Source organism: Megalops cyprinoides, chromosome 22 (genome assembly GCF_013368585.1).
Source record: "Megalops cyprinoides isolate fMegCyp1 chromosome 22, fMegCyp1.pri, whole genome shotgun sequence".
Classification (NCBI taxonomy): domain Eukaryota; kingdom Metazoa; phylum Chordata; class Actinopteri; order Elopiformes; family Megalopidae; genus Megalops; species Megalops cyprinoides.
Window position 1 is genome coordinate 8,099,401 of NC_050604.1, and position 24,047 is coordinate 8,123,447.

The following is a 24,047-nucleotide window of genomic DNA, read 5'->3' on the forward strand; positions in this document are numbered from 1 at the left end:
CATTTTAAGGTCATGCTAAGATTTTCAATTGGATTTCAGTCTGGGCTTTGACTTGGCCATTTCAGAACACAGACCTTTTTTTCCAAGTCGTTCCTTTTGTCCTGTGCTTAGGGTCATTGTCCTGTTGGAACATAAATCTTCACCCTAAACTCAGATCTCTGGCTGACTGGAATAGGTTCTTCTCTAGAATTTGCTTGTGTTTGTCTCTATCCATGTTCCCCTTGATGCCAGCAAGCTTTCCAGTTCCTCCTGCTGGAAAGCAGCCCCAGAGCATGATGCTACCACCACCATACTTGATGGTAGTGTTACCTGGGCACTAAGAGGGCATAACTTTAGTCTCATCAGACCACAACATCTTCCAAAAGCTCTCAGGTTTTGTCACATGGCTTCTGGCAAACTCCAGGTGTGCCTTTATGTTGGCCTTTCTCAGAAATGGCTTTCTTCTGGCCATTCTCCCATAAAGGCCGGATCTGTGAAGAGCTGATGATATTGTTGTGGTCTGTACTCAATTCTCCCATTTCAGCCAGTGAACTCTGTAAATCATTCAGTGTTGTAGCTGGTCTCTTGGACACCTCTCTGACAATTGCCCTTCTTGCCAGGGCACTCAATTTGGTAGGATGGCCTGATCTTGGGAATGTCTGGGTTGTGCCATATTTTTCCACTTTGTTATAATGGATTTCACAGTGCTCCTAGGAAGGTTCAAAGCATTGCTGATCTTTTTAGAACCTTCTCCAGATTTTTTCCTCCTAACAACTTCATCGCAAAGTTTTAAGGGCAGTACCTTTGTCTTCATGACAGCAGGACTAATCTGATCTGCCATTTCAGCTGTGAGACCTCCCAAATCAGCGATATTCATTGTGCAAGCATACACTTGGGACACAGGTGTACCTTGTTTACCATATTCCGTGTGAGCTCTTCAGAAAATGAAATACTTCTCCTAATTTAGTTTAAAGAAAGGGGGGTGGATACTGATCAATTAAGCAGTTTTCAGATTTTATTTTTTAAATAATTCTGAAGATATCTAAATACTTTATTTCATTTTATTTCTGTAGAGAGTCACTTAAAAGGGAGCAGAAAAAAATCCCATTCTAATATTATAATATAAATTTGATGTTGCAACACAGAAAAAGGAAAAATAATTACTGGGAATTTCTGAGGGCACTGTAAATCTATATTCAGTTCCAGAAGTCATAAATAGAATATTATTAGAATTTTAAAAGAATTTGGTGAAATCTTAGGATACAAAATCAATTGAACAAAATATGATCTTAATAGCCTGTAAAAGCAACCATATATCTGGCCCCAAATGGAATATAATGAAATAACAGCTGAGAGTAGTAGGCTAATTGTATGTAAGGACAGATGGAAGGCACTGAGAGTGGCAGTAGGCTGTTATAAAGAATAACATAGACATATGTAGATATGTGTAAATATTGATATGTGATTTGGATAAATGTAAAAAAAATATATATATATAATAGAAAGAAATGTGTAAATTATTAGCACAAAATGGAAAAGGCGTCATGAGTGGATCGCATGGATAACCAAATATGTCAAGTAGCAAAGAAGTGAACAGCTACAGGAAATATGGTTGAGTTGTCCCTGTAAGGGGGGGTTGGATAATGATGGTCTGTGAAGTGAAGGGGAGGGGACAAGAGCATAATGAAAGAAGGAAATCAAAAAAGTAATGATTAATGTATTTCTTTCCTTTTTTCATTTCTTTGTCCTTAAAATGTATGTTTTGTTTTGTAAATATATATAAAATAAAATAAATAAATAACAACTGAGGTTTGACAATTTTAATACGATCAAAAAAACAGGAAACGTAAACCTTTCAAAGCCAATCCAACATAACTGCACTGCAGGGACCTTCTCGAGATCAGCACAGATGGCTTAAGATGACCAAGGAATTTGATTTCTATTCAAATTAAACTTGCTGGTTTTCCGGTTAATAACAGGAAATGACCTTTTTTCAAAATTAGTGTAGAATATTTTTGCAGTTTGTTCAAAAATACAGCAAAAATGTAATTACTAATTTAACAAAAGTAGCTAAAGTCACCCCGGTTCCTGTAAGAACATTGCTAACATTGATCGGATTCGAAGTTATAACTTAGTTAAAATGCGTCTCACTGTAACACATTTAAGTTATCAACTCATTTGGCTATAGCCAGCTTTTCTAGTCTTCCTGTTCTACAAAATTTTACATGAATAAGTAACAACTACCACCTTTGACAAATTGTCAATTCAAGTTCCTGATTTCACATCGGCGAGATCTCTGCGACTACTATTTTGCTAACAGCAGCTTTGTTGTTTCTTTAGTTCAGCACAGCAACCAGTTATTTGCTACGTTCTACCGTATAAAAATGAGTCACCATGGCAAAAATAAATAAAATAAAAACAAAGGATAACATATTATGAAATATTTCCACTCGTAGCTCACTAACCAAAAGTAGATGCACAGGACCTTAGCATCGAGGGCACGGGAAGCGTGATGCTGTCAGGGTTTCAGTGGCTGTTTCCCACAACGACCAACAGGTGTCCTAATAACCGCCTGTCTGGCTTTTCTGCCTGCCGCCTCCCCGGACTTCCACTTACTCCAATGTAATGCAAAGAGTAAGTGGAAAATCTGCTCTGCAAAATATTGTGGCAATATATACATAATTTCAAAATGACTGATCTACTGTATATTGACTGATTAGAGGATCCACTGCATCCACAGGCTCCATCTTGAATTCACACACTGAATTTTCAAAACTGTACCTTAGAACCTGTCGATTAATTTTCTGTGTATCACTGTATGGTTCAGTCAGGCAGGCGTTGGTGTCTGCCATCACACATTCTGCAACAAAGAACTACATCAAAGATTATCTACAAGACCCTTATCACCGATTGGGACAATATTGTAATCTCCCCTTGTTTTTCAAATAGGACAGTTTCTGACATCAGTATCTTGCGGTACTACCCCTGATACATTTGTAAACACATATAACTGACGGTACTGCAAGCATGCACTGCTGTTGTGGTGGATAAGCTCACTTGCGTTCAACCCGATGTCTCCAACCCCTTCATTCAATATCGAGTCCATTTAAAACCAAATGATGTCACAGCATGAACTACGTTCAATATAATTTTTACACTGATGTAGGTGTACGCAAATAAAATATGATCACGACGAGAACACGGGCGTCATTTTTTTTCCCATGATTCTTTATTTATACAAATGCATTTGCTTAAGATTTCTGGCTCTGGGCTTGAGCTTTCAGCACTTTGACGACGATCTTCTGTTCTTCGATGAGGAAAGCACGCTTGATCCTGCACAGAAAGATCAATGATCAACAAACATTACAATCTGTACAGACAGTGATGCCCAACAGATGTTGCTCATAAAAACTGATAAAAAATAGTATCAATCTATCAGTAACAACCATATATCCCCACATTCCACAATGAGCTACATTCAACAAATTAAGGCTGATTTACTCATAATGAGCGAGTCTAGAGAGTTCTCACTCAAATTGAATCTACATTTTTAATATAAGAATAAATGTTTTGAGAGTAAATGCAAGCCTCTAACAGATTGGATGTGTCGCATCTTGTGTAACTGGGCCAGTCATTTGGCTAGAGCTGAGGTGCATTACTTTCAATACTTTATGCTTTACTGGTCACATATTCTTAGATGCACTTAGCAATAAGTACCAGTCACCAATGACTTTTGCCAGCAGCCTTAATGGACACACTCGAGCCCTAGCCAATATGCTACCAGTATCAGCATAGGTGATGACATCATGCTGGAGAGTCTTAAGAGTTGAAAGGACATCAGAACCACTAAATCCAACAGGAGTGCTATTTTGGTTTTCATGAACCCTGAGCCATTGCAGTCCTCAGACCCAAGGAGCTTCACTGTACCTAACCTTCAAAACACTCATACTCAAACCATCACATCTCACAAAGCAGAGCAACTGATGACTCAGTCGCCGTTGTCCAGCCTTGATCTCAAGTCTCAGCTGATCAATTAATGCCGTGTGAGCTGCCTGTTCTGCCCTGTGTTGGCAGTTGGGGCAGTGACTGTTGCTCCCCGAATGAGTGTTCATTGGTTAAGACAGAGATAGACAGGCACAGAGATTGGTCCCCTTACCTGTCACGCACACACTTGGCGCACATGGAGCCACCGTAGGCTCTGCTGACATGCTTCTTGGTCTTGGACAGCCTCATTAGGACCTGAGGTCTCACTGCACGAATCTGGGCAATGGAGGAGAGCAAAGTCAGTTCAGCCAATCAGAACGGCACGGGGGGAGGAGTCAAATGCTACATCAAGTAGGTCAACGGTTCGGCTTCCATTTTTGGTGATACATAGTAAGGAGTTACATACTTCATAATCATTGTTAATGATTATGAAGTTACCATCTCCTAAATCAGGGGTGGCCAACCCTCTCCTGGAGAGCCACTTGTCCTGCATGTTTTAGATCTCTCCCTGCTCCAACACAGATGAATCAAATGATCCGTTTGTTATTCAGCAGCTTCAGGAGTTCATAACGAGGGCCACCCCTGCCCTAAATACTCAGCAGGCATAGTGCTGTTGGTGATGTTAATCAGCATTCACCCAAGAATGTTTTCTTTCAGTGTAGCATACTGGATTTGAGTGGAGCAGTGAGGATGGAATCACAGGAAATGGTCAGTTGCAGTTACACTCTGATCACACATCATGAAAGCACATTCCGATCGGGGCCATATTATCAGATGCAATACTGTTGCCGGTAAACACCTGCTGTACAAGATGCAGAGTGATTTCTCGCCATGTGAATGACAAACGCACTTACACCAGTATCCGCTAAAAAATTGCTGCCAAAGCACAGTGGTGTCAATCGCACCACATAAGGGACACAATTAAGATTCATTGGCATCAACTGAGCGTGGAGCTTGTTGCTGTGATCACACTCAGGGTCAAACACACCAGAACACATGAGTACAGGACTTCATCCATGTCTTTGCCTGCAAACAGAAATACTTGCCATACCCCAATAAAACAATCAGCTCTGAATATCAAGGCCATTCTCCTTTTTGCTCATTGTAAATTTTCAGTCACCTGTCACCCAGGTGAAGAAAGCCATAAGGAAAATAACACAGTATGCTACAAAATTATGTTTTCTTGGCTTTTATTTTAACTACTTGTAAATACTATCAAAAAAGAAATTCCACCCTTCAACAAGACTTTGCAATCGCAACTGTGCACCTAACTTTTGCTGCAGTAGAAAGCCAAACAAACTTTGCTGAAAAAGCAGGGGCTCAAAAGAAGTCAATTTTTAATGTTCAGACACAAGGTTCTTTTGAAGAAAAAGGAAAAAAAAGGTAATGGAAGAACACTAACAAAGCCATCTTTTGCTTTTGGCAGAAAGAAAGCAGTAAAAAACTTTTTTTTGCAAATCGTTACAACAGTTCACATGCTATAAAAATGCTATAACAATGCAAGTTCAGCTCTGACCCAGTCCATCTCTGTGACAAGGTGATGTTTCAGGTAGTAGTTTGTCCAAAGCTCAAAAGATCCAGCGCAAAAATGACACAATAACGAGAATCACTGGTTTTCTGCAAGACAGACCAAGACTCTGAACACGACCATGTCAGAGGAAAGGGAAGAAAAGGCCTTTCCTTATGTATTCCCACTTTCCATTACAGAGTGTGGCTCCAGAGAAGGCAAGAAAAGCTACAGGTCAAATACTCTTGATGCAGGTATACTCACACCACGAAGTCTCCCAGGACAGATGCCGCAGGCTGACTTTGGCGCCTTGCCCACCTTCTTGGTGTACAGGTAGACGATGCGGTTGCCGGGGGTGCGTGACCTGGAGGGTATCGATAACAACATTTAGGGTTCATGAATTCACAATGAATACATAAACCAGCTGGCCCTTCGGGTGATGTTTCACATTAAAAACAGCAAAGAAAATCCCTCTTAGGCCAGTGCAGATGTCCACCAGTATGTGCAGTTTGTTTAGTGTTACCCACAAGGGATGCTAGCATTGCTTGCAATGCACTGACACTCAGGCAAACCAGCTGTCCGGTCTTATCCCACTACAAGTGTTGCATAGTTTATGTTACCTTTGCTCAGAAAATACTCATACTAAGCAACTGTATGAGATGTTATGCAGTCATATAGCTGAACATTTACTGGTCGCCATGCTGTTTGTGTGGGTATTATGTCAACACACATCGAAGCTGCTCTGTATAAGCAAATCAACTATTAATTTTAATTCTGCCCCAGTCAGCTGAGCATATTGCAAAGACCAGTTTCGACTTAAAAGCAGGTGTTGTACTACGTTAAAATGCAGAGGAAACGCACATTCGAAACTGATGTTAAGAAACCTGAAACGGTTACTTACAGCCTAGTTTTGTTGGAGGCTGTGTTGTAGGACAACCTACGACGGTAGGTCAGGCGTTGCACCATGTTTACACCTATGGGGACAGCATGTGCATATTTGAGGTATAAAGCAAATACCGTGTTTTCACAATAGCAAATGCATAGCAGATGACATTTCCAAACCGGGAGTTTGCTGGCTGGGAAGTTAGCAGTTTGCTGCTTCCCTCCTCAGTGTAGCCGGCTAGTAACACATTCGAAAACAAGTCCGATTTGTCGTTAACCTATTCTATCTATCTAAAGGACGGTAAGCAGCAATATCGCTGACACATTTATAACAGACAAAGCAATGAAGCTAGATAGCTACCTACAACAACCCAGGCTACGCTACTGGCGTCTCCCAATATGAAACAAGACATTCTTAACAAACACAGTAAATATGACAAATACAAACACAGACGTTTTTCATACACTTTTATTGTGCGCGCTCAATTAAAATCGACGATATTTGTACCGCTTTATACGGCAGATTACACCCGATTACTTGATCATTGCACTCATGAGTGGAAACAGAGGCCGCCATACCTGATGATACTGTAAACGGAAAAGGAAGAACGCAAGCCCAGGCGGAAGCTCCTGGTCCCTTTTCACCGGAAGAGACATGGCCCCTCGCGTAAGTGGGCGGACATATTGTTGTACGGAACAATCAAGCGGCTATTGATGCAATTATTTTGTCATTTCAAAGTACACACTTTCATGTATCGTCGCCACGACTTCTTCGAATATTTGAGTATTACTTTCTACTAAATTCCTACTAGACATTGTTTTTCTTTAAAAATGTTTGCAAGTTACAATAATGATCAAAGTCATAATCATAACCACAATAATTAATAGTAGGCTATGATAATAATTCGAATATGAATTATATAATTATAAATTAATTAATATACAATATTTTGTAACAGTTTGTGTAACTGTTTTGTCTATGCATTGGTGTCTGAGCAGTGAATACCGGTAGTATGATGACTATGTTAAGATGCCCAGCGATACCTCAGAACAAATTTCCCTCCATTTGTGCCTATATTTTACATATGGCGGAATATTTGTTTCAAGTAAGACTGCACATTAAACAGATTTTGAGTTCTAAAACTGGTCATTTTAATATTCCACTGCACGTACATATAATATTAATGACTGCGGTTGATCCTAACATCCATGAATCAATGTACACAGAGGAATAATCTGCATATTAGGAGAAGTGCTACCATTTCTTAAAATATTTTTGACCTATTTTATTTTAATATGGAACTGTGAGGGACCCAAAATATTGTTTTTAATTGTCTGCCCTCTAGCGGGGAAAATAGGTTAAGTTATGCCGGACGAATTGGCATTTGGTTTGAACTGGCTCCCGGTGAGGTGTTGCTTGACACAACGAAACCAGTGGTTGTTTTCCATAGACCGAGACTTTTTCATCAGTCTTTATTTCAATTACTTTCCATTATCATTCTTGTAAGGCAAACACACCTGATGAAAAAACCAATATGCAAGATTGCTTTCCAAGTTGGAAGGGGTCAATTAAACAAGTGACTGATAAAGGAGAAAAAGATCAAATATATCTGATAAAATCTGATGCAAAATACAGTTCAACCAGATGAAATATCCCCCTGTTAATACAGCCCATACTTATGTTACTTATGAGTTATGTTCTTTTCATACAAAGAGCTGGACCAGCCCTATTTGTGTTGCACTTTCTGTGCACTACAAAGAATAAATACATTTAATTAGTTAGATAATCAATGAATTCATTAAATTCATTTAATGGAGCAGCAAACTGGCCCTGTGATGCTGCTTTTTAAACAGCAAAATCATAAAAACAACAGCAACAATAGTGATAGTACTGCTGATAATAATAGGGACACTTTGTGACATTGGAACTGTGCCGTGTGAGAGTTCTGATCTTGTGCTGCCGAGAACACAGCCGAGTGCCCGCTGTCACAGAGCCCCTGGCCATCTGGTCGTGTGGCACCTTCAAGTCGCCGTGACAGCGCACGCTCGTTCAGGAGCGCCGGATGGACGCTGCTGGGTACCTCTACGCGGTTATGTCACCGCTCCCTGCCCTCAAGGACTGCTGAAGGTCCTGGCTTCTGAAGGCAGCATAAGTCTGTGATACAGCAGAGGGCGTTTTACATTGCATTACATTATTGTCAAGCATTGTCAAGCAGATGTTCATATCCAGAGTGACTTACATACAGTAGGTTACAGTTTTATCCATTTATACAGCTGGATATTTACTGAGGCAATTGTGGGTTAAGTATCTTGTGTAGCACTGTGATTTCCAGATAAGTCAATGTCTATTGAGTTCTTTTATGTTAGATTGATTATGTGTTTCCTTCAATCCTTATGCCCTTTCTATACACCAAGGTGGTGACTCAGGGAGCTCTCTGCCCCAGCACATTTTAGGAATTTGGCTCTGTAAATATTACAAAAGTAACACTGAGGAAACATGCAAGCTTGTGTCCGGTCACCAGCTCAGCAGCAGGCACTGTCCTGCAGCCGTCGATCTGAAAGTGTATTGAATCTCAGGTCGGAGGATCAGCATCTTCATGAGCTGTTGCTCCAAGTGGAGGACAATCACAAGCATTACAACCATGAGGATCCTACTTTTGGTAAACGGACACAATTTGCTCAGGTCCTTTTTAATCCAATCCAGTCAAACCACACTCTTGACTCTAGGAACAGGGTGGTATTACTGCATGTACTGGAGTCAGTCACACAATGAACTCTGCTCTACCCCCTCTGCAGTTCTGCTCTGACGGAAACGAACAGGCCGTGGAGGCGCGCCTCGATTTTGGCCCCGCTTCAGCAAGGTCCCCCTCCGGTCTGTCCCCGCTCGCGCCGAAGGTCACACTCTCGTCCCTCCCAAGCTGGTACCGCAGATGGCGCGCTGTAGCTCCTTAAAGCCTGGAGTCTGGCAGCCAGCGCCACTGATCCGGCAGCGAGACACCCCCGGATCACAATATTGACACAGTGAGGCTTCAATTAAGAGGAGCGAGCTGACTCCTAATGGGCGCAATTAGCTGTGGAGCACTGTCAGGGGAGCGAAGGGGGAGCTGTGGGAGCTGGGCTCCTGCATCCTCCACTGCTCCCTCTCCAGGGATCCCTCTCTCAGTACACTCTCCTTGCGAGACACCCATCTCCTGCTCTTGCTTTTTGCTGGATTAATTCTGTGCTACCCAATACCTCAGACACTTACAACAACAGTCAGTACAAAACCCCTGTTGGATTTAATGAGTACGTCCCCATGTTTCACAGTGTAGTTTTCTATGGTATATAGACACATGCAAACAAGCGATATGGGCTCGTTTCCTAGAAAAGGTCATACCCAGGGAAAATGCTTGGTTGGGCACACAGCGTTTATAAGTTGTGTGGGGCCACTGACTTGATTTGTGGGTGTGTGACTGGTGTGTGCATACTGATGCTTGCTGGGGTTCATTTTAAAATGATTGTTCATCTCCCCCGCCCCCAAAAGCTTAAATCTGTGCTTTAACAATTGGATATACACGGGAAAAGATAGATGAGAGATAAAAGTGAAAGTGAGTGTAAGTGCTGACCTTTTTCAGATTACAATGGTTGGTGCCCTTTAGGTTTGACACAGTCAATCATCTCAGGACAGGCGGATGTTTATTGACTTCTATTGGTCCACTTCTGCTAGCAGAGATACTGTATGTAACACTCCTTCTGAAGGGCCACAGTCCTACTGAGATTCTGTGTCTCTGAACAGCATGTACCCGGTGTGTGCAGGGATCCATCCTCCCAGACCGAGTCCTTACGGAGCCACCCAGGTTGTAATCTCGACCGCACCCTAAGACACACCCACGTCAGAGTTAGAGGAAGAGCAAAATGTGAAACTGCTTGGTGCAGCTCTGAGCTGAAAAGCTGGAAACTAGAAAAATGGCCTTTGAACACCAACAGATTTTATGTTGTTAGTCAAGCAAGAGTTTCCTTATAATCTTGTACTGACATTCAGTTTCCTGCTAATAGCTTGTTATTTACTGCTTGCTTTTGGACTGCCCCTGACTGCTTACCCAGATCTGAGGACACGTCAGTCATGATTCTTTTTTGTTTGTTTGTTTTACATCTCTGTCTTTTTGTATATATTGTATTACATTTGATGGACTGTGTGACCCTTTGTTGAACTGTTTTGGGGTTTAGTAAGAGCCATCCTCTTTCTCTTTTCATTGCTTGTCGGATTTGCCATGCGGATTACCCTGCTTGCTTTTGGGATTACCCTTTTCAATGTGCATACTTTGGGATTTTGCTCATGGCCATAGACGTTTAGAGCTCTCATTTGTTGTGATGCTGTTTTTTTAAGGTTCTTCTTGTTGTTTATCGAGTTGCTTGGCTCCAAGCGTATGCTTATTTGATTCATTTCCACCTGACTGTTTTCTGAAGCGAATACAAGCATCCGTTGTCATTGCATAATATTATATCTTTAACTTGTAATTATTAGTTTGTGTTAATTAAAAAAGAAGACACATCCCTTGCACTTCAAGACCAGGCTTACCTCCCGTGTCCCAGTGGTCTGTGGGAAGGACTCGTCTTGCTTGCAGCGGGAGCATTCCTACACCGCCTTTGGTCCACTGGAAGGCGAATAGGCTGATGCACGACCGAGAGCCCAAGAGAGCTTTATTCAGACTCTCCCTCACATGCATTCGCTCTCCACAAGCACCGCCGTATCTGCCAAGCCTTCCGCTAGGTGCGAAGCAGTAGGCCGATCGTTACATCCAAGGGACCCGCAGTGGCGTCGCGTGTGGGCTTGTGATTCTGAGTCACTCGACGGGAGACGACGCAGAACTTCTCGAAGGAACTTGAGGACAACGGCACCGCTTTTTCAGCTCTGACAAAACACAGGCGGAGCTGCTGTTGGCACGTGGGAGTTTTCAATCATATATTTTGTCTCCACTGAGGGAAGCATGTCTGGTCTGGCCAAAACAAGCAGATGAACACTCTCTCTCTCATTTGCATCATTTATGATGGGGTCTTCAGGGGACCTAGTGTTAGGGGTGCAGTATTTTCATTACATTACATTACACTGTTGTCATTTAGCAGATGCTCCTATCAAGAGAGACTTTCATACAGTAGGTTACAGTTTTATCCATTTATACAGCTAGATATTTACCAAAGTAATTGTAGGTTAAGTACCTTGCACAGGGATACAACAGCTGTGCCATAGCAGGGTATCGAACCAGCAACCTTCTGGTTAGGAGCCCTGCTCTTTACCATTATGTGACACTGCTGTCCCCACTATGCCACACCACTGTCCATTTTTAGCTGGAGGGTTGATAGGTTGATACGATCCCCAGGTGGGGCACCACTTATACCCTTGACTAAGGGACTTGCATACAGATGAATAGGTGGGCAATATGTACAAACACACCATGTGTTAGTCACCCTGTATTAGGCTGTCTGCTAAGTAAATAATGTAATATTAGCTATTCACACGCCCCTATACTGGGCAAATAAAACTGTTTACATTTTACACGTTGTCTGTTTATCCACACTGGCAAATCCACAGCTAAGCAAAGCACAATAAAAATCAGATCCATACGCTGGCATGTATACTCTATATGTGTCTGCTCGTTATTTATCCTGTTATAGTGAGGCCGAAAAGCCAAAGGGCACTCAAGCACAATTACGGTTGCCTTCCAGAATTTCTGGCATAGGTCAATACTAAGGTCACGCATCGAGCTGAAAGCGCAGACTCTCCTGAGAGTCAGTGATGCTGCACGGATAATGGACACTGCATGTTTGCATTCAGCTTGCCCTCTGTCATTTGCTTGAAGGGGCATAACTTGGCGGGCTGGAGTTTGTGACTAGAGCTACCAAGCAATTAGAGCATAGCAGACCTGCTGTTCACCACAGTCCGCACTCGAGCTCAGAGGGGGTTTTCTTACTGAGTTTTCATTGAAGTTCTTTAAGGAAGATCTATATCTGAAGATGACTAACGCTGGGGTGCCTTTGACTGATGGCAACAACAGTTGGCTTGAGCAGGCAGCGCCACAGGTATATGTTGATGAGCACAGTCTCTCTTTCCTTTTAAATAAACTCACAGTCAATGAAACTAATTTCTTTTGATGCGGCAGATGTCCAAATGAGTTGCTGCAAAAGGCATCGTGATCGCAGTTCATGCGCAGATGCCACCCCTGCATGCTGGCATATCATCATAGACTCGTTCGGCAAATTCTGCTAGAGAATGGAAAGCTTAAAATAGAAGATCCCCCCCCCCCCAGCCCCCCTGCTCTGCGTCACATTGGCGGTGCGACACGCAGTCAGAATAACAGCTCCACCGTGTGAAATGACAGATCCTCGTCTTCGCGTCCCGTCTTGCTGCCACTCCCTCGCCGGCTCCAGAATAGCGGTCGGCCTGACAGCACATCTGGCGGCAACAGCGCTCCAAAGTGAGATAACGCATGTGTGAGCAGGGCGAACAACAGCGGGGGGGGGGGGTTTGATCCACCTGCCAGATCAGTACGCAATGGGTGTATCTCATCACAAAGGAATGAGAGGGTCACAAGCAATGTTCCTCAAAAAAAGGGGTAGTCTCTAAAAGCTTATCTCACTTCGGCATGCGGGCATCACCAGCGCATTCACCCTACATTTCTGCTGCACACTAGGACAAGCGCAAAGCAGGTGCTCTTTCATTTACATTACACTGAGCAGGTTCATGGGTGTTGAGGTGAACTCCACCCCCCCCACCCCCACCCCCCCATGCATCTGATTGGTTGTAAGCACTGATGTCAAGCTTGCAGAAATTGGAACATCTGCGCAATACAAGGTTCCGTGCAGACGGAACCTTGCACCAATCAGCAACATCGCCTAACTTGTTTGGTCCTGTACCGCACATGGTGGAGCACCGATGGAAATGCAATTAGCTGTGGCCACACAAACCAGCCCTGACACATGGCTGATAAACTAGGCTATTAGAATAGTACCTCCTCTCTTTCAGGGGGAGTACAGTAACACAAGGTGACACCAAGTGGAAAAATAGCCTTGTCAGCAGTTATTGAGCTGTAAAAGTCTTCCCAGCATCCTCATCTCTCCTTCACCCATCGTCTGATAACTAGCAATGAGGCCCGTCAGTCACTGACTAGTAAACCAAACGACACACTTTGCTGCCTATAGCAAATACAGGATTGGCTCACTTCTGTGAGTCCTTAATATTGCATGATAGCTCCATCCATTCTGACGATCATGGGACCTTCCTCACTCTTCCATCACCACTAAATAAGTCTGACCTCCAGCCCCTCCACCCTAATGGTTAGCGTGTGTCCTTGCTATCGACCGGCAGCGTCAATAATAATGTTTCCTGGTCACATGATGCATAGCAATACGAGAGAGTTCATTTCAATGGCCCCAGGACTTCACAGACTGAAAGGACATGTGTAGACACGTTCTCTGCACCTTACTCTTTAGTCTCCTGCCAGCTTCCAGAGCTGTCTTAGACTCAGCATCTCAATCTAAACATGCTTAGTAATTAGTTTACTTGTTTAAATTGAATAAAAGAATTGAAAGGTGAGGTATTTGGGGGAGCATTTGGTTTGTCTTTGGTTTGACCTTGAAACACTGCAAGCAGTCTTCGCCCAATTGCATTGTCACATATTGTGAGGAAATACATGTCTGAGATTCCATGCAGTAGAATGTAGTCCTGTTGCATGCATTACTAAGGGGGTAAGTTCCCTCATTCATGAATGCGTAAGGAGCACGTGCCTCTGAATGTGCTGTGGAGGGTTGTTGGAAGCAGGTAATCTTTGCATGCGTTAGGCTGTGAGTCACCTCCAGAAGGGCCTTAATCACACGCCCAGCCAGTTTTATTTTTACCCACAATTCTCTGGCGGTGACACACATCACACCTCCAGCTCAAGCACATGCTGGTAACATAGAACAGTGCTGCTATATTCGGCACCTGGGTGTCTCACCACAGAGGGCAGGTTGTGTATTCCAGCAAGGTCTCTGTTTGGCACCTTAATAAGAAAGAGGGGTCATTGATCATGTGACTTATTCATCCTGTCATTGTCTTTACATCTGTCTCTCTGTACAGAGTACTGATTGAGCAGTTAACTTGTGAGTCCATGTAAGTTTTAAAAGAGCCTTTTTCATTGATGACATACAAAATATAACTGACACAACTGAAGAAAGGGCAGTTGTGGTGTTTATAATTGGATCTTGCACTCGTCAATTTTTTTCTTTTTGATTCCTAAATTTGGCTAATAATTTGAAGACCTACACAGTGATCTATTGTGTCCATTTTGGGTTCATAGAAAGGAAATGTACTGTACATGATATACAAATAGTTCAATGAACTCCAGAATGAGGTAACACACAGTATCCAAACCAGAACCAAGTAGAAAAGTTGTCAAGTTGGGGATAATGTTTTATTTTGCCAGGAAAAAATGTCTGGTTTAGCTCTATTGCACATCCGTGCTAGCCAGATTTAGGTAACAAACAAGTAAGTACTCACAAAATGTTATGATGCAAGAAATTACATTTAAGGCTGCAGCTTTCACCTGTACTCCTCACAAACCAGGTGAGGGGAAATGAACTTATAGAAACACTCACGCACACACAGACAAGTAGCAGTAACGCATCTGAATTACAAAATCAAGATGGATGTTTTCCAGTAATTTTCTGTTAATTAGGTAAGTGAAACTGTATCTAGTATGGTCATTACACTCCAAAGAGATCAACACTCATGTTGCATTAGGTTTAGGGTCTCTCCAAATGCTAATTTTACAGTGCTTTTGTTGAGGGGAAAATTGCATCTGCAGCCAAAGCAGAGTAGGCATGCTCTGCCCTTATACCAAGTTGTTGGGAGTCAGAATTGAGGGTGAATCTGAATTTAGATTTGTTGTGAAGGGAAGCAATACAGGTAGAGTCTGGTGCAAATATGACAGGAGGCATGGCCTCATAGCTCTTACTGTGTCTACAGGAGAGTGACGGACAGAGCAAAAAATGATGAACATATTCCTGAAGTTCTGATACTGGCAAAAAAGATGTTACCTTGTCTTGGATTTCTTGTGTGACTCCCCCCCCCCCCCCCCCCCCCCCACACAAACACAAATCAGTGAGTCAAAATAACTTCTGAATTACCTTTATTTTATATTGTATTACATACTTCATGTGTTCTTACATAAAATACCATTTAATTAGATTCAAGTATACAATAGATTATATTATTCATTTGTGTTTGTATATTTGTATGATACCAAAAAAGAGAAAAACTGAAACAGTGCAAGAAAAATGAGACAAGAGTCCACCCAAATAATTCTCTTTGCCTTCTTACAACAATTTTTACTTAATGGTTTACACAACAAAACTTATACTAAACAGTTGCAATGTAGTTTACCACACCATCCCATCGTTGTGTATCATAAATGTAAAGGCTTTCGTTAACATTTACTCAGTGTTATTCTCTCGCCTCTAGTGTGAAAGCCAATGCTTCGTAATTGCACATTTGAATTCAGGAGCCACGACGGCTCCGTGAAAATTGAATTGTGAAATTATGTGCACGCGCGCGCGCGCTTCCGCGGAGCCAGCGAGCGCGCCTACACAGATGTCTCCAGTTGGCAAGGTACCACAAAACGAGGAGCGGGTATCCACGAGCGGTCACAAGTCCTGTCTGACTCTCACGTCCTGGACACCGGCAATGTCGTGACTACTTCATGACAAAAAAAATCGTCCCATCGCACAACGCCGACAAGACTGCAAGATGTCAGTCTTTAAATAAAGAAAGAACTGTGACAAGCCTTAATATCAATGTAATGACATACAGCGCCAATGTGGATATCGACTACTAGTTTACCTCTTATTGAACGTTTTGGGGGGTTATGCTGACGTCTGTCTACAGGGGAACCAAGAAAATAATAATAATAATAATAATAATAATAATAATAAGATTAAAAGATGCGCTTCTGGTGCTGGAACGATTATGAGGTAATTTCTACTGAAATAAATTCAGGCATTCAGCATTAAAGTGCGTACGTACACAGATTATTAAAGCTCTGCCTGATTTCTATTCAAATCAAGTAGTAGCACGAGGGAATGTGGGATTATTCTGCGTTTATAATACAGCTTGCAAGCATCCTTTTCCTTTCTGTAAAAAATAGACATAAAAAATAATCAAAGAAAAACTCAAACATAGACAAAGGGGATATTGGTTTGGTACATTCACATTTTATATATATAATTATATTTTCAGTGTTTAATATCTTATATTTATATACCTCTATTTACAAAATCGAAATGAATCATTTAAATAAATGAAAATAAGCATGGTGTACATACCCTGCCTTCTGAGTATTCAAGCTCATTACATCCATTTTTTTTCAAACATGATACTTTCAAACAAGTTCTATACTGAGGAATAATTTACAGTTTCTTTGCACAAAGCTACTGGGACATATATACACATAAAGGTATTTTCACAACCATTTGGGATACAGCTATTGCATGATGTGCAAAACACACACAAAATGCTTTTTCTGTTTTTTTTTTTTCTTCTTCTTCCCCCAAGAAGAATTAGTTGAAGTTGCTTTACCATGCCACAACACGCCACAGTGGCTAAATGTGCACATATGTAGAATGAGAGGAGAGGACAAATAGGAATGCACAAACAACAGCAACGATTGGTGGACTACTATCCAATGACAATACAGATGCTACTGTTGCTAATGTCACTCTGGCATCTACATTCTTAGTGGCTTAGGGGAGACAGGCATGTAGAACTACAGGAGAGATAGTTGCATCCAATGGGAAGAGACCTAATCGTACTCTAATAAGAAATATATTGAAGACATTATATTGCAAAACTAGTAATACCTTACAGCCATGAAAATACTACCTCAATTATACAATTATATGTAGGCTTATTGTATTATGTATATCTTTATTTAGCTGACATCAAAATGTGCAAGAATTCATATATGCTTACAGGGACACAAAAGCAGCTTTCATTTGGAAATAGCTTTGCACGCCAGTTAATGAACTTGATTAATATTGTTCATGAGATGTGCTGATTAAAATATTGCAGGAATTTAAATAACATCTGCTCTGCAGTAAGAGATACTCAACTGAGTTAGGACAAGGGGTGTTATTTGCCCTACCAAACAAAAGTACATGCACTCCTCTTTGTTTCACATGAATGAACATTAAATGTGTTAACCACTCAAATAAACATACGTTAATGTAATGTGCATTAAAATAATTGAATTGATAAATAACTTTTTTTCCAAATGACAGGTGCCAGTTCTTCTACCTACTGTATTGACCCTGACATTATGAATATATTATGAGTCTATAGATGCTTATTCTTTTCAATAGGGAATAATATAGACAGAAGTATAGAGATGTTTTCTGTGGTTATAATCCTAGGTTAACATTTAATTATATTATTTCAGTTGAAGTTTACTTCCCCAGATCAATATGGAGGAACACTGAAAGCTCTATATGTTATGACTGGTGACTGTCACTGGTCTATCAGGAAAGATGAGATCAATTATTAGGCATCAAAATAATTGCAGCAATGAAAAATGGGCATTCTCAGTGACAAAAATTCATCAATTACTGTTGCCCTGGCACCCCCTAATTCCCTGCGATGCCCACAGCAGCTTTGACAATCTTGATTTTGCTACCAAAAGTCAGTAAGTCAGGAGACAGCTGCATGGTTTCCAGGTTCCCTGTGACAAGAGTCCATGCTAGCAGGTGCAAATGGGCTACTCTCTACCTGCAAAGCATTATGAAAAAAAAAACATGTCCATGCGTGACCCAAGGTGTTCTGTAAGAAATTCAAGTCTCTGCCTTCAGCGTTATTGAATCATACTGAATAGCATCAGGAATACCCAGAATCCACCTCTGTATTACTATCTTTTTCAGGCAGTCCCATTTTTCAATTGGTATAGGCCTGGTGATAGGTCAATCCAACAATGTGGTGCAAAAAAAATGACATCTGCCATTGTCGTTGAAAGCCTTTCCCAAGTTATCAGTCAGTTGAAGTGCTATCCTCTGACCCCTGCGACAGCAATTTACAACTGAACCACATGCGTTAGGCCATAGTGCAGAATTCACTTGCCTCTCCTCGCATCCTGGCCTTTGAAGCCACAGAGAGTTGTCCACCTCAGTCTACACAAGCAATAACACTGTGCCGTAATCCCTTCTTCTTGCGGCAAATCCATTGATTGGGTACAACTACTGGCCCAGCTCACTGATGCGGCCCCCTCTCATAAAAGTCGGCCAGGTTCAAAGGTTGAGGCATGCCTCTTGGGGCTTTCAGGTCCAAATTAGGTTAGTCTTCCCCCCCCTCCCGCTCACCCCACCCACCCCTTCCCCCGTCCCGTCTCAGAGAGCAGAGGTGGGAGGTGGCTTCAGAGCAGGCCACAGAGAGGAGGGGGGGTCCCTCAGATGGAGACGGGACACACGAGGATCTTGTCCTCCAGCAAGACGCTGACCACCAGGAACACGAAGTACAGCAGGAACATGGTGAAGCCCAACACCTTGCTCATGCGCCACTTGCAGGCGGCGATGGAGATGATGACGAAGAGGAGCATGAGGAAGAGCAGCACGATGGCGCAGAAGAGGCCGTTGCTGCTGACCGTTACGGGCCCCATGGCGTGGATAATTGAGTAGAGTAGCCATGGAAATGGCAGGCTAGAGGGGGAAGCATAGGCAATGGGGAGATTACAAATAATTTTACTGTTCAGTGACTGATTTTTTAAACACACATAATAAATTAATAAGTTGCAATAAATTAATTAATAATTCCATACATATTTTCTGAAAATAAATGCAGTGCATCTTCTTGAGACTACGCATGGAAATGCCTGTTTCTGAGACTCCTCTTTTTTCCAGGATTAACATTGAAACATTTTATCTGGGCATGCAGGACAATTGTAGCATCCTCATAATAAGCATCATAATCATCACATTTTACCCAATATAGCCTTGTTGGATTGTCACAGTGTGCTTCACAGTGCCCATGGATTGCAGACTTACCCAACAGTGATGTCAAAGATGTTGGAGCCCACCGAGCTGGACACAGCCATGTCCCCGAGTCCCTTCCGCGCCACAATCACACTGGTGATTAGGTCCGGGATGGAGGTGCCCGCTGCTAAAATGGTCAGTCCCATTATCTCCTCCGTAATCCCAATGGTTTCTCCGACCTATCAGAGAAGACTTTAGTTAAAACTGTTTTTTCCACACAGAAGAGAGGTAAAACACATAAAAAATACATTTTTTTGTCAATCATCTCATTTTTTGCTGTTTTGACTGGTTTGTTCCTCTGTTTTGTCTAGCCTGACTTCATGTTGAGGGTTTGCATCTAGTTTGCAGGGAGCAGCCACTTAGGCCTGGAACTGTATAGTATGGCCCGGCGTTAAATGGCAAGCAGTTATAATGAAAAAGACAAAGAGCAGATCTTAAACTGCAAGAATTCCCAAAGACTTCTGCATGAAATGATCCGGATTCCAGAAACAGCCGGTGTATAAAAGAGCGCTGACGTCGCTGGAGACAATGCCATTGTGCAGCTCACCCAGTGCAGCTGTACTGCACAATGTTCCACTGTAACATAGCACTACTAGAACAGAACAGAAACCCTTCCAATTTCACATCCTACCTCTGGTGTGATATTCTCACATGACCTTTCTAATTTATGTCATGTCTATGCAAATTTTGCATTTCTAAAAGAAGGGACCATGTGATCAAATTAGTGAAATAAGTGCAGGAAGTATGTGATACCAGCCAGACACAGTAAGCTAAAAATAAACATCTCACACAAACTACAGCAATGTGAAAAATCTCTGAAGAGGTGATAAGAACGGGTGAAAGGTTGCCTGTGCATGAGACAATGGTAATTTCAACTGAAATGCCTACTTTGGGAAGAAAAAACACCCCGTACAGTGCATACTTACGCCTCCAGCTTTGATAAACATTCATAGCCCGTGAACCATTATCATATTTCAGCTACAGAATCTCAGTGACCTTCCCGATGACACAAAATCAAAAAATCTGACATTCTATTTGTACATTTGCCTTTTTCAAGGCTGATGTTGACAATTAATCTTACAATTGCTCCCTGATCTTTGAGGGCAAGATTTTTGTCTTGGACATCAATAAAGGGTCTTGAATCTTGATACTTGGCACATATATAAATATAAAGCCCTAGCTAGTGCCTCTACAAAAGACCCTTACATTGCCACAATAAAGTAAGGCCTTCACAGCAAACTAAGGCCCTCACAGCATAACAGCATAAATGCTGCATAACTGCCACCACAGCCAAATGGTCTTTGGGAAACCAAACCCAAACGTTTAAAGCTGATGTCTGTCTAAAGCGCTTTTGCCATGAACAACACCAATGGACTTAAAAGCATGCATGCATGTAAGAATTCCCTCTTAGGTGAAAAGACTCGTCTTGGGGTGAATTAAGTGTGAGAGATACATTGGGTTTGCAGAACAGTTACCTGATGTGCCCACCACACCATGAGGTAGGAGAAACAGGCGATCCAGCTGATGGCGCCGAGGAACGTGATGGGGAAGAACCTCCGAGAGGTCTGGAAAGCCGAGCAGAGATCGAGTGGCGTCTTGAGTTGACATAGCAAAGGCCTGCACAGCTGCCCCCTCCCTCCCTCCCCTACAGTGAGTCCGGATTTACTTGAGTAACCCACTGACATTCTATTGTGACCAGATTACAGTACTATCTTGCATTCCTGTACCAATTCTGTCGTTCCTATGCCCTATGGATGTTCTGGTTTCAGACCACGCCCCTTCAAGAATGTTTGCAACAAGCCAGCAAATCAGAACACTTCTGGCGTCAGCAATGGAAGTGAGAGAATTCTCAACATGAACGCGACCGATCTGGTCCACTTATATAAAAACCTGTGGATTGCCCTCTCGATCTGTGGACTATGTGACAGCGTGATAACTCACACCACACTCGCACTGCCTGACGATGAGGCCGGCTTTCACACACCCCTCTCACAGCTACAGAGCCACGATCCTCAGCTGTGGTGTGAATCAGAATGCCCTACATCGTATTTATCCAATACGGATATTCGTCTACCCCTCTGGGGCACAGTCTGTCTGATAGGCAGTGGTGATTGATCGCGTCAATTTAGCTTTAACTGTCCTTGCGTCCTCCGAGATCAATCTACAGATAATTCTACACAAGACCATTATGTATTCCAGATATGTGCTTTGTTTGTGAGCCACAGACCTGTCTTTTGGCTACCTATTGATCAGAAAATTCTTTCTTTGGTTTATGGCATACATAATTGGTGCATATAAGCACATGGGTGGACCCATATTGTAACGTGTGGGAAAATTCTCATGCTCATTGAATACACACTTATGTGCACTTGTTGACGTATTAAAAATTGATGTATCATCAATTAAGTGTCCGTTTATGCAAGGGGACCTGTTTTTGACATCCTGCCAATTAAATATTACGCAGCACCAGTGCTTCCACGGGAAGGAAATGGCACAGATGATAAATGTTAATGGTGTGTCTGAGACGCACTGCCTGCATATTGATGCTCTATCTATTTTTCATACTGAAGCCAAATCAATCAATGGGACTGTGGCGGTCAATACTAACCAGAGGCAGAGGGAATCTGAACAGCACTTAGAATAAGGCCCAGAGTATTAAGAATTTCAGTCTAAACCACAAAGAATGGAATTAACCTTATTTTTTAAGCATCATCAACAATGTGTCATCATTTTAAACAGCAATGTATAATGTAAATGTTTTTCGGATTGTTAGTGGTGAAGAAGGCTGACATAGTATAATGTAGTATAATTATAAAATCAGACTGACATTGAGGGTGTTGTAACGAGGAAATTGGACCCGTGGCTTGTGGAGTTGCGGGTTTGAATCTGTGTGGGGTGCTGCTGTTGTACCATTGAGTAAAAGACTTAGCGTGAAACTGCATTAGTGAATACGCAGCTGATTGAATGGACTACATGCAAAAATGTAAGCGGTGTCAGTCGCCATGGCTACGAGGCTACTCACATCCTTCCTGACATCTGGGAGCGTTAGCCAGAGCGGGAAGACGATGGGGAAAATGACGAGGTAGGTGAGGCGCTTCCGGGGAGTATCCGGCCATGCCAGGCTGAGGGGCTGGTCTTCGTCCTCCTCCTCCTCAGCCTACAAACACAGGAGTACAAACTCAGTCCTGCTTTTCCAGCTTCTGGTATATTCATTCTCTGACAACTGATCTAGCATCTGTCCGCCCATTCCTAAGACCAATGATTTAAAATCACCTTCTTTTAAGAGTGTACAATGTTTATTTCCATACTGTAGAATGTACACAAGATTTGGAAAAACCAAGCTATGTGCATAACGATATATTTGAGTGAATGCAGAGAAATTGTGTTACTGTGGTAGTTTCTTTTTGAGGGACTATCAGGTGGCATATATCCTGTGAAAACACCGCAGCGAAACAGATGTGAACCAGTTGGAAACCTAGGAGGAACTGGATGAAATCAGGAAAACAGAGCAAGGACACAAACATAAGACTACAGCTGTATATGTAGTCTGTCATCTCAGCTCTGAAGGAAGGGGCAGCTATTGGTATCAGCATGGATCCTTAAATAGGAGACAGTCAGCTCTGCATTCAGTCCTCAGTATCTCCATGTCTGGGATCCAGTTCCAGTTGGTAATATTAAGCTCCGGTGCTGACTGTGCTGTTGTGCAGGCTATTGTTTCTTGCTTTAGTCAAGCCTCATGCAAAGTCATAATGACACCACAAATCAGAAAAAAATAGCTTCATTAATGGTAGAATCAGTGTTGAACTGAGCTGAATATCTGCTAAGTAGATACAATATCTATAAGTCTCTGATATCAGCCTCTGCAGTATCAGAGTGCAGTTCAAAAAGACAAAAATATGGAAAACAAACAAACATATGACTAAGTCTTACATAACTAATAAGAAACACAATTAAGAGCATTTTTCCAGCTCTGCCTAGGATGCCTCCACCCTCAAATTAGCTAGCATTAGTTGCCATGGTAATTCCAAGAAAAAGAACACCTGACGGTCCATAAATAGTCTCAGTCCCTCATTGTGCTAGAGAATTAGTTGGGACTGTTCTTTGAGTGTTCTTGAAGTGTATGATTAAAGGAGCTGTTCAAAGGCCCTGATCCGCAGAAAGAGAGAAACAAGTAAGCCACTGGACACCTGTGGTCACTTGTGATGGGGACACATTAGCCAAGAGCACCCCTTTATTTTCCCGTGTTGAGCAAAATTCCTTTTACCCTCCTCTTCAGATTGATCCATCTTCTCCTGCCAAAGATCTCGGTCCTCTAACCTCTCCTGAGCCCATATTGAGCAACACCGGAGATTAGTGCTTGTTAACACTGTGGATCGTAATGAGAGGAAGACTCACCGGTGCTGCCAGGTAAAACAGACCTACAGGCAGCTTGCACCTTTGCCTTGGTGGTCCAATGACGCAGTTCACACTGCTGCATCTTGGACCGCCGGCGCAGTCACAGTGCTGAGCTGGCCAGTAGATCCTAGAGAGGCGCACGGGCTTGGAGGGGCGGGGGTGGGTGGGCAACAGCCTGAGCCCGCAAAGGTCATTCCGCCTCCCGCGAAATGCCAGTCCGCCTCATCCCGCACGGGTGGGGGAAAGGTTAACTCCTAAAGGACAGGCTGCTGGG

General features: G+C 42.5%; 2 protein-coding genes across 5 annotated transcripts in view; both read right to left on the minus strand.

Annotated features, from left to right (window-relative positions):
- Positions 1-3,186: 3,186 nt before the first annotated feature.
- Positions 3,187-6,466, minus strand: LOC118769754 (60S ribosomal protein L34-like). The gene is made up of 4 exons (XM_036517053.1): positions 6,372-6,466; positions 5,735-5,834; positions 4,136-4,239; positions 3,187-3,312 (listed from the first exon to the last, which is right to left on the minus strand). The coding sequence occupies exons 1-4, from the start codon at positions 6,434-6,436 to the stop codon at positions 3,231-3,233; spliced, it is 351 nt and encodes a 116-aa protein (XP_036372946.1). The 5' UTR covers positions 6,437-6,466; the 3' UTR covers positions 3,187-3,230.
- Positions 6,467-18,750: 12,284 nt separating this feature from the next.
- The window catches only part of LOC118769986 (sodium/potassium/calcium exchanger 2-like), a 57,175-nt gene continuing 51,878 nt past the window's right edge, over positions 18,751-24,047 (minus strand). For all 4 annotated transcript variants that reach the window (XM_036517425.1, XM_036517426.1, XM_036517424.1 and 1 more), the window contains 4 exons: positions 22,401-22,535; positions 20,854-20,943; positions 19,391-19,557; positions 18,751-19,045 (listed from right to left, as the gene is read on the minus strand). In XM_036517425.1, the coding sequence (XP_036373318.1) occupies positions 18,796-19,045; positions 19,391-19,557; positions 20,854-20,943; positions 22,401-22,535 (642 nt within the window). In that variant the 3' untranslated portion in view covers positions 18,751-18,795. The remainder of the gene's footprint in view (positions 19,046-19,390; positions 19,558-20,853; positions 20,944-22,400; positions 22,536-24,047) is intronic.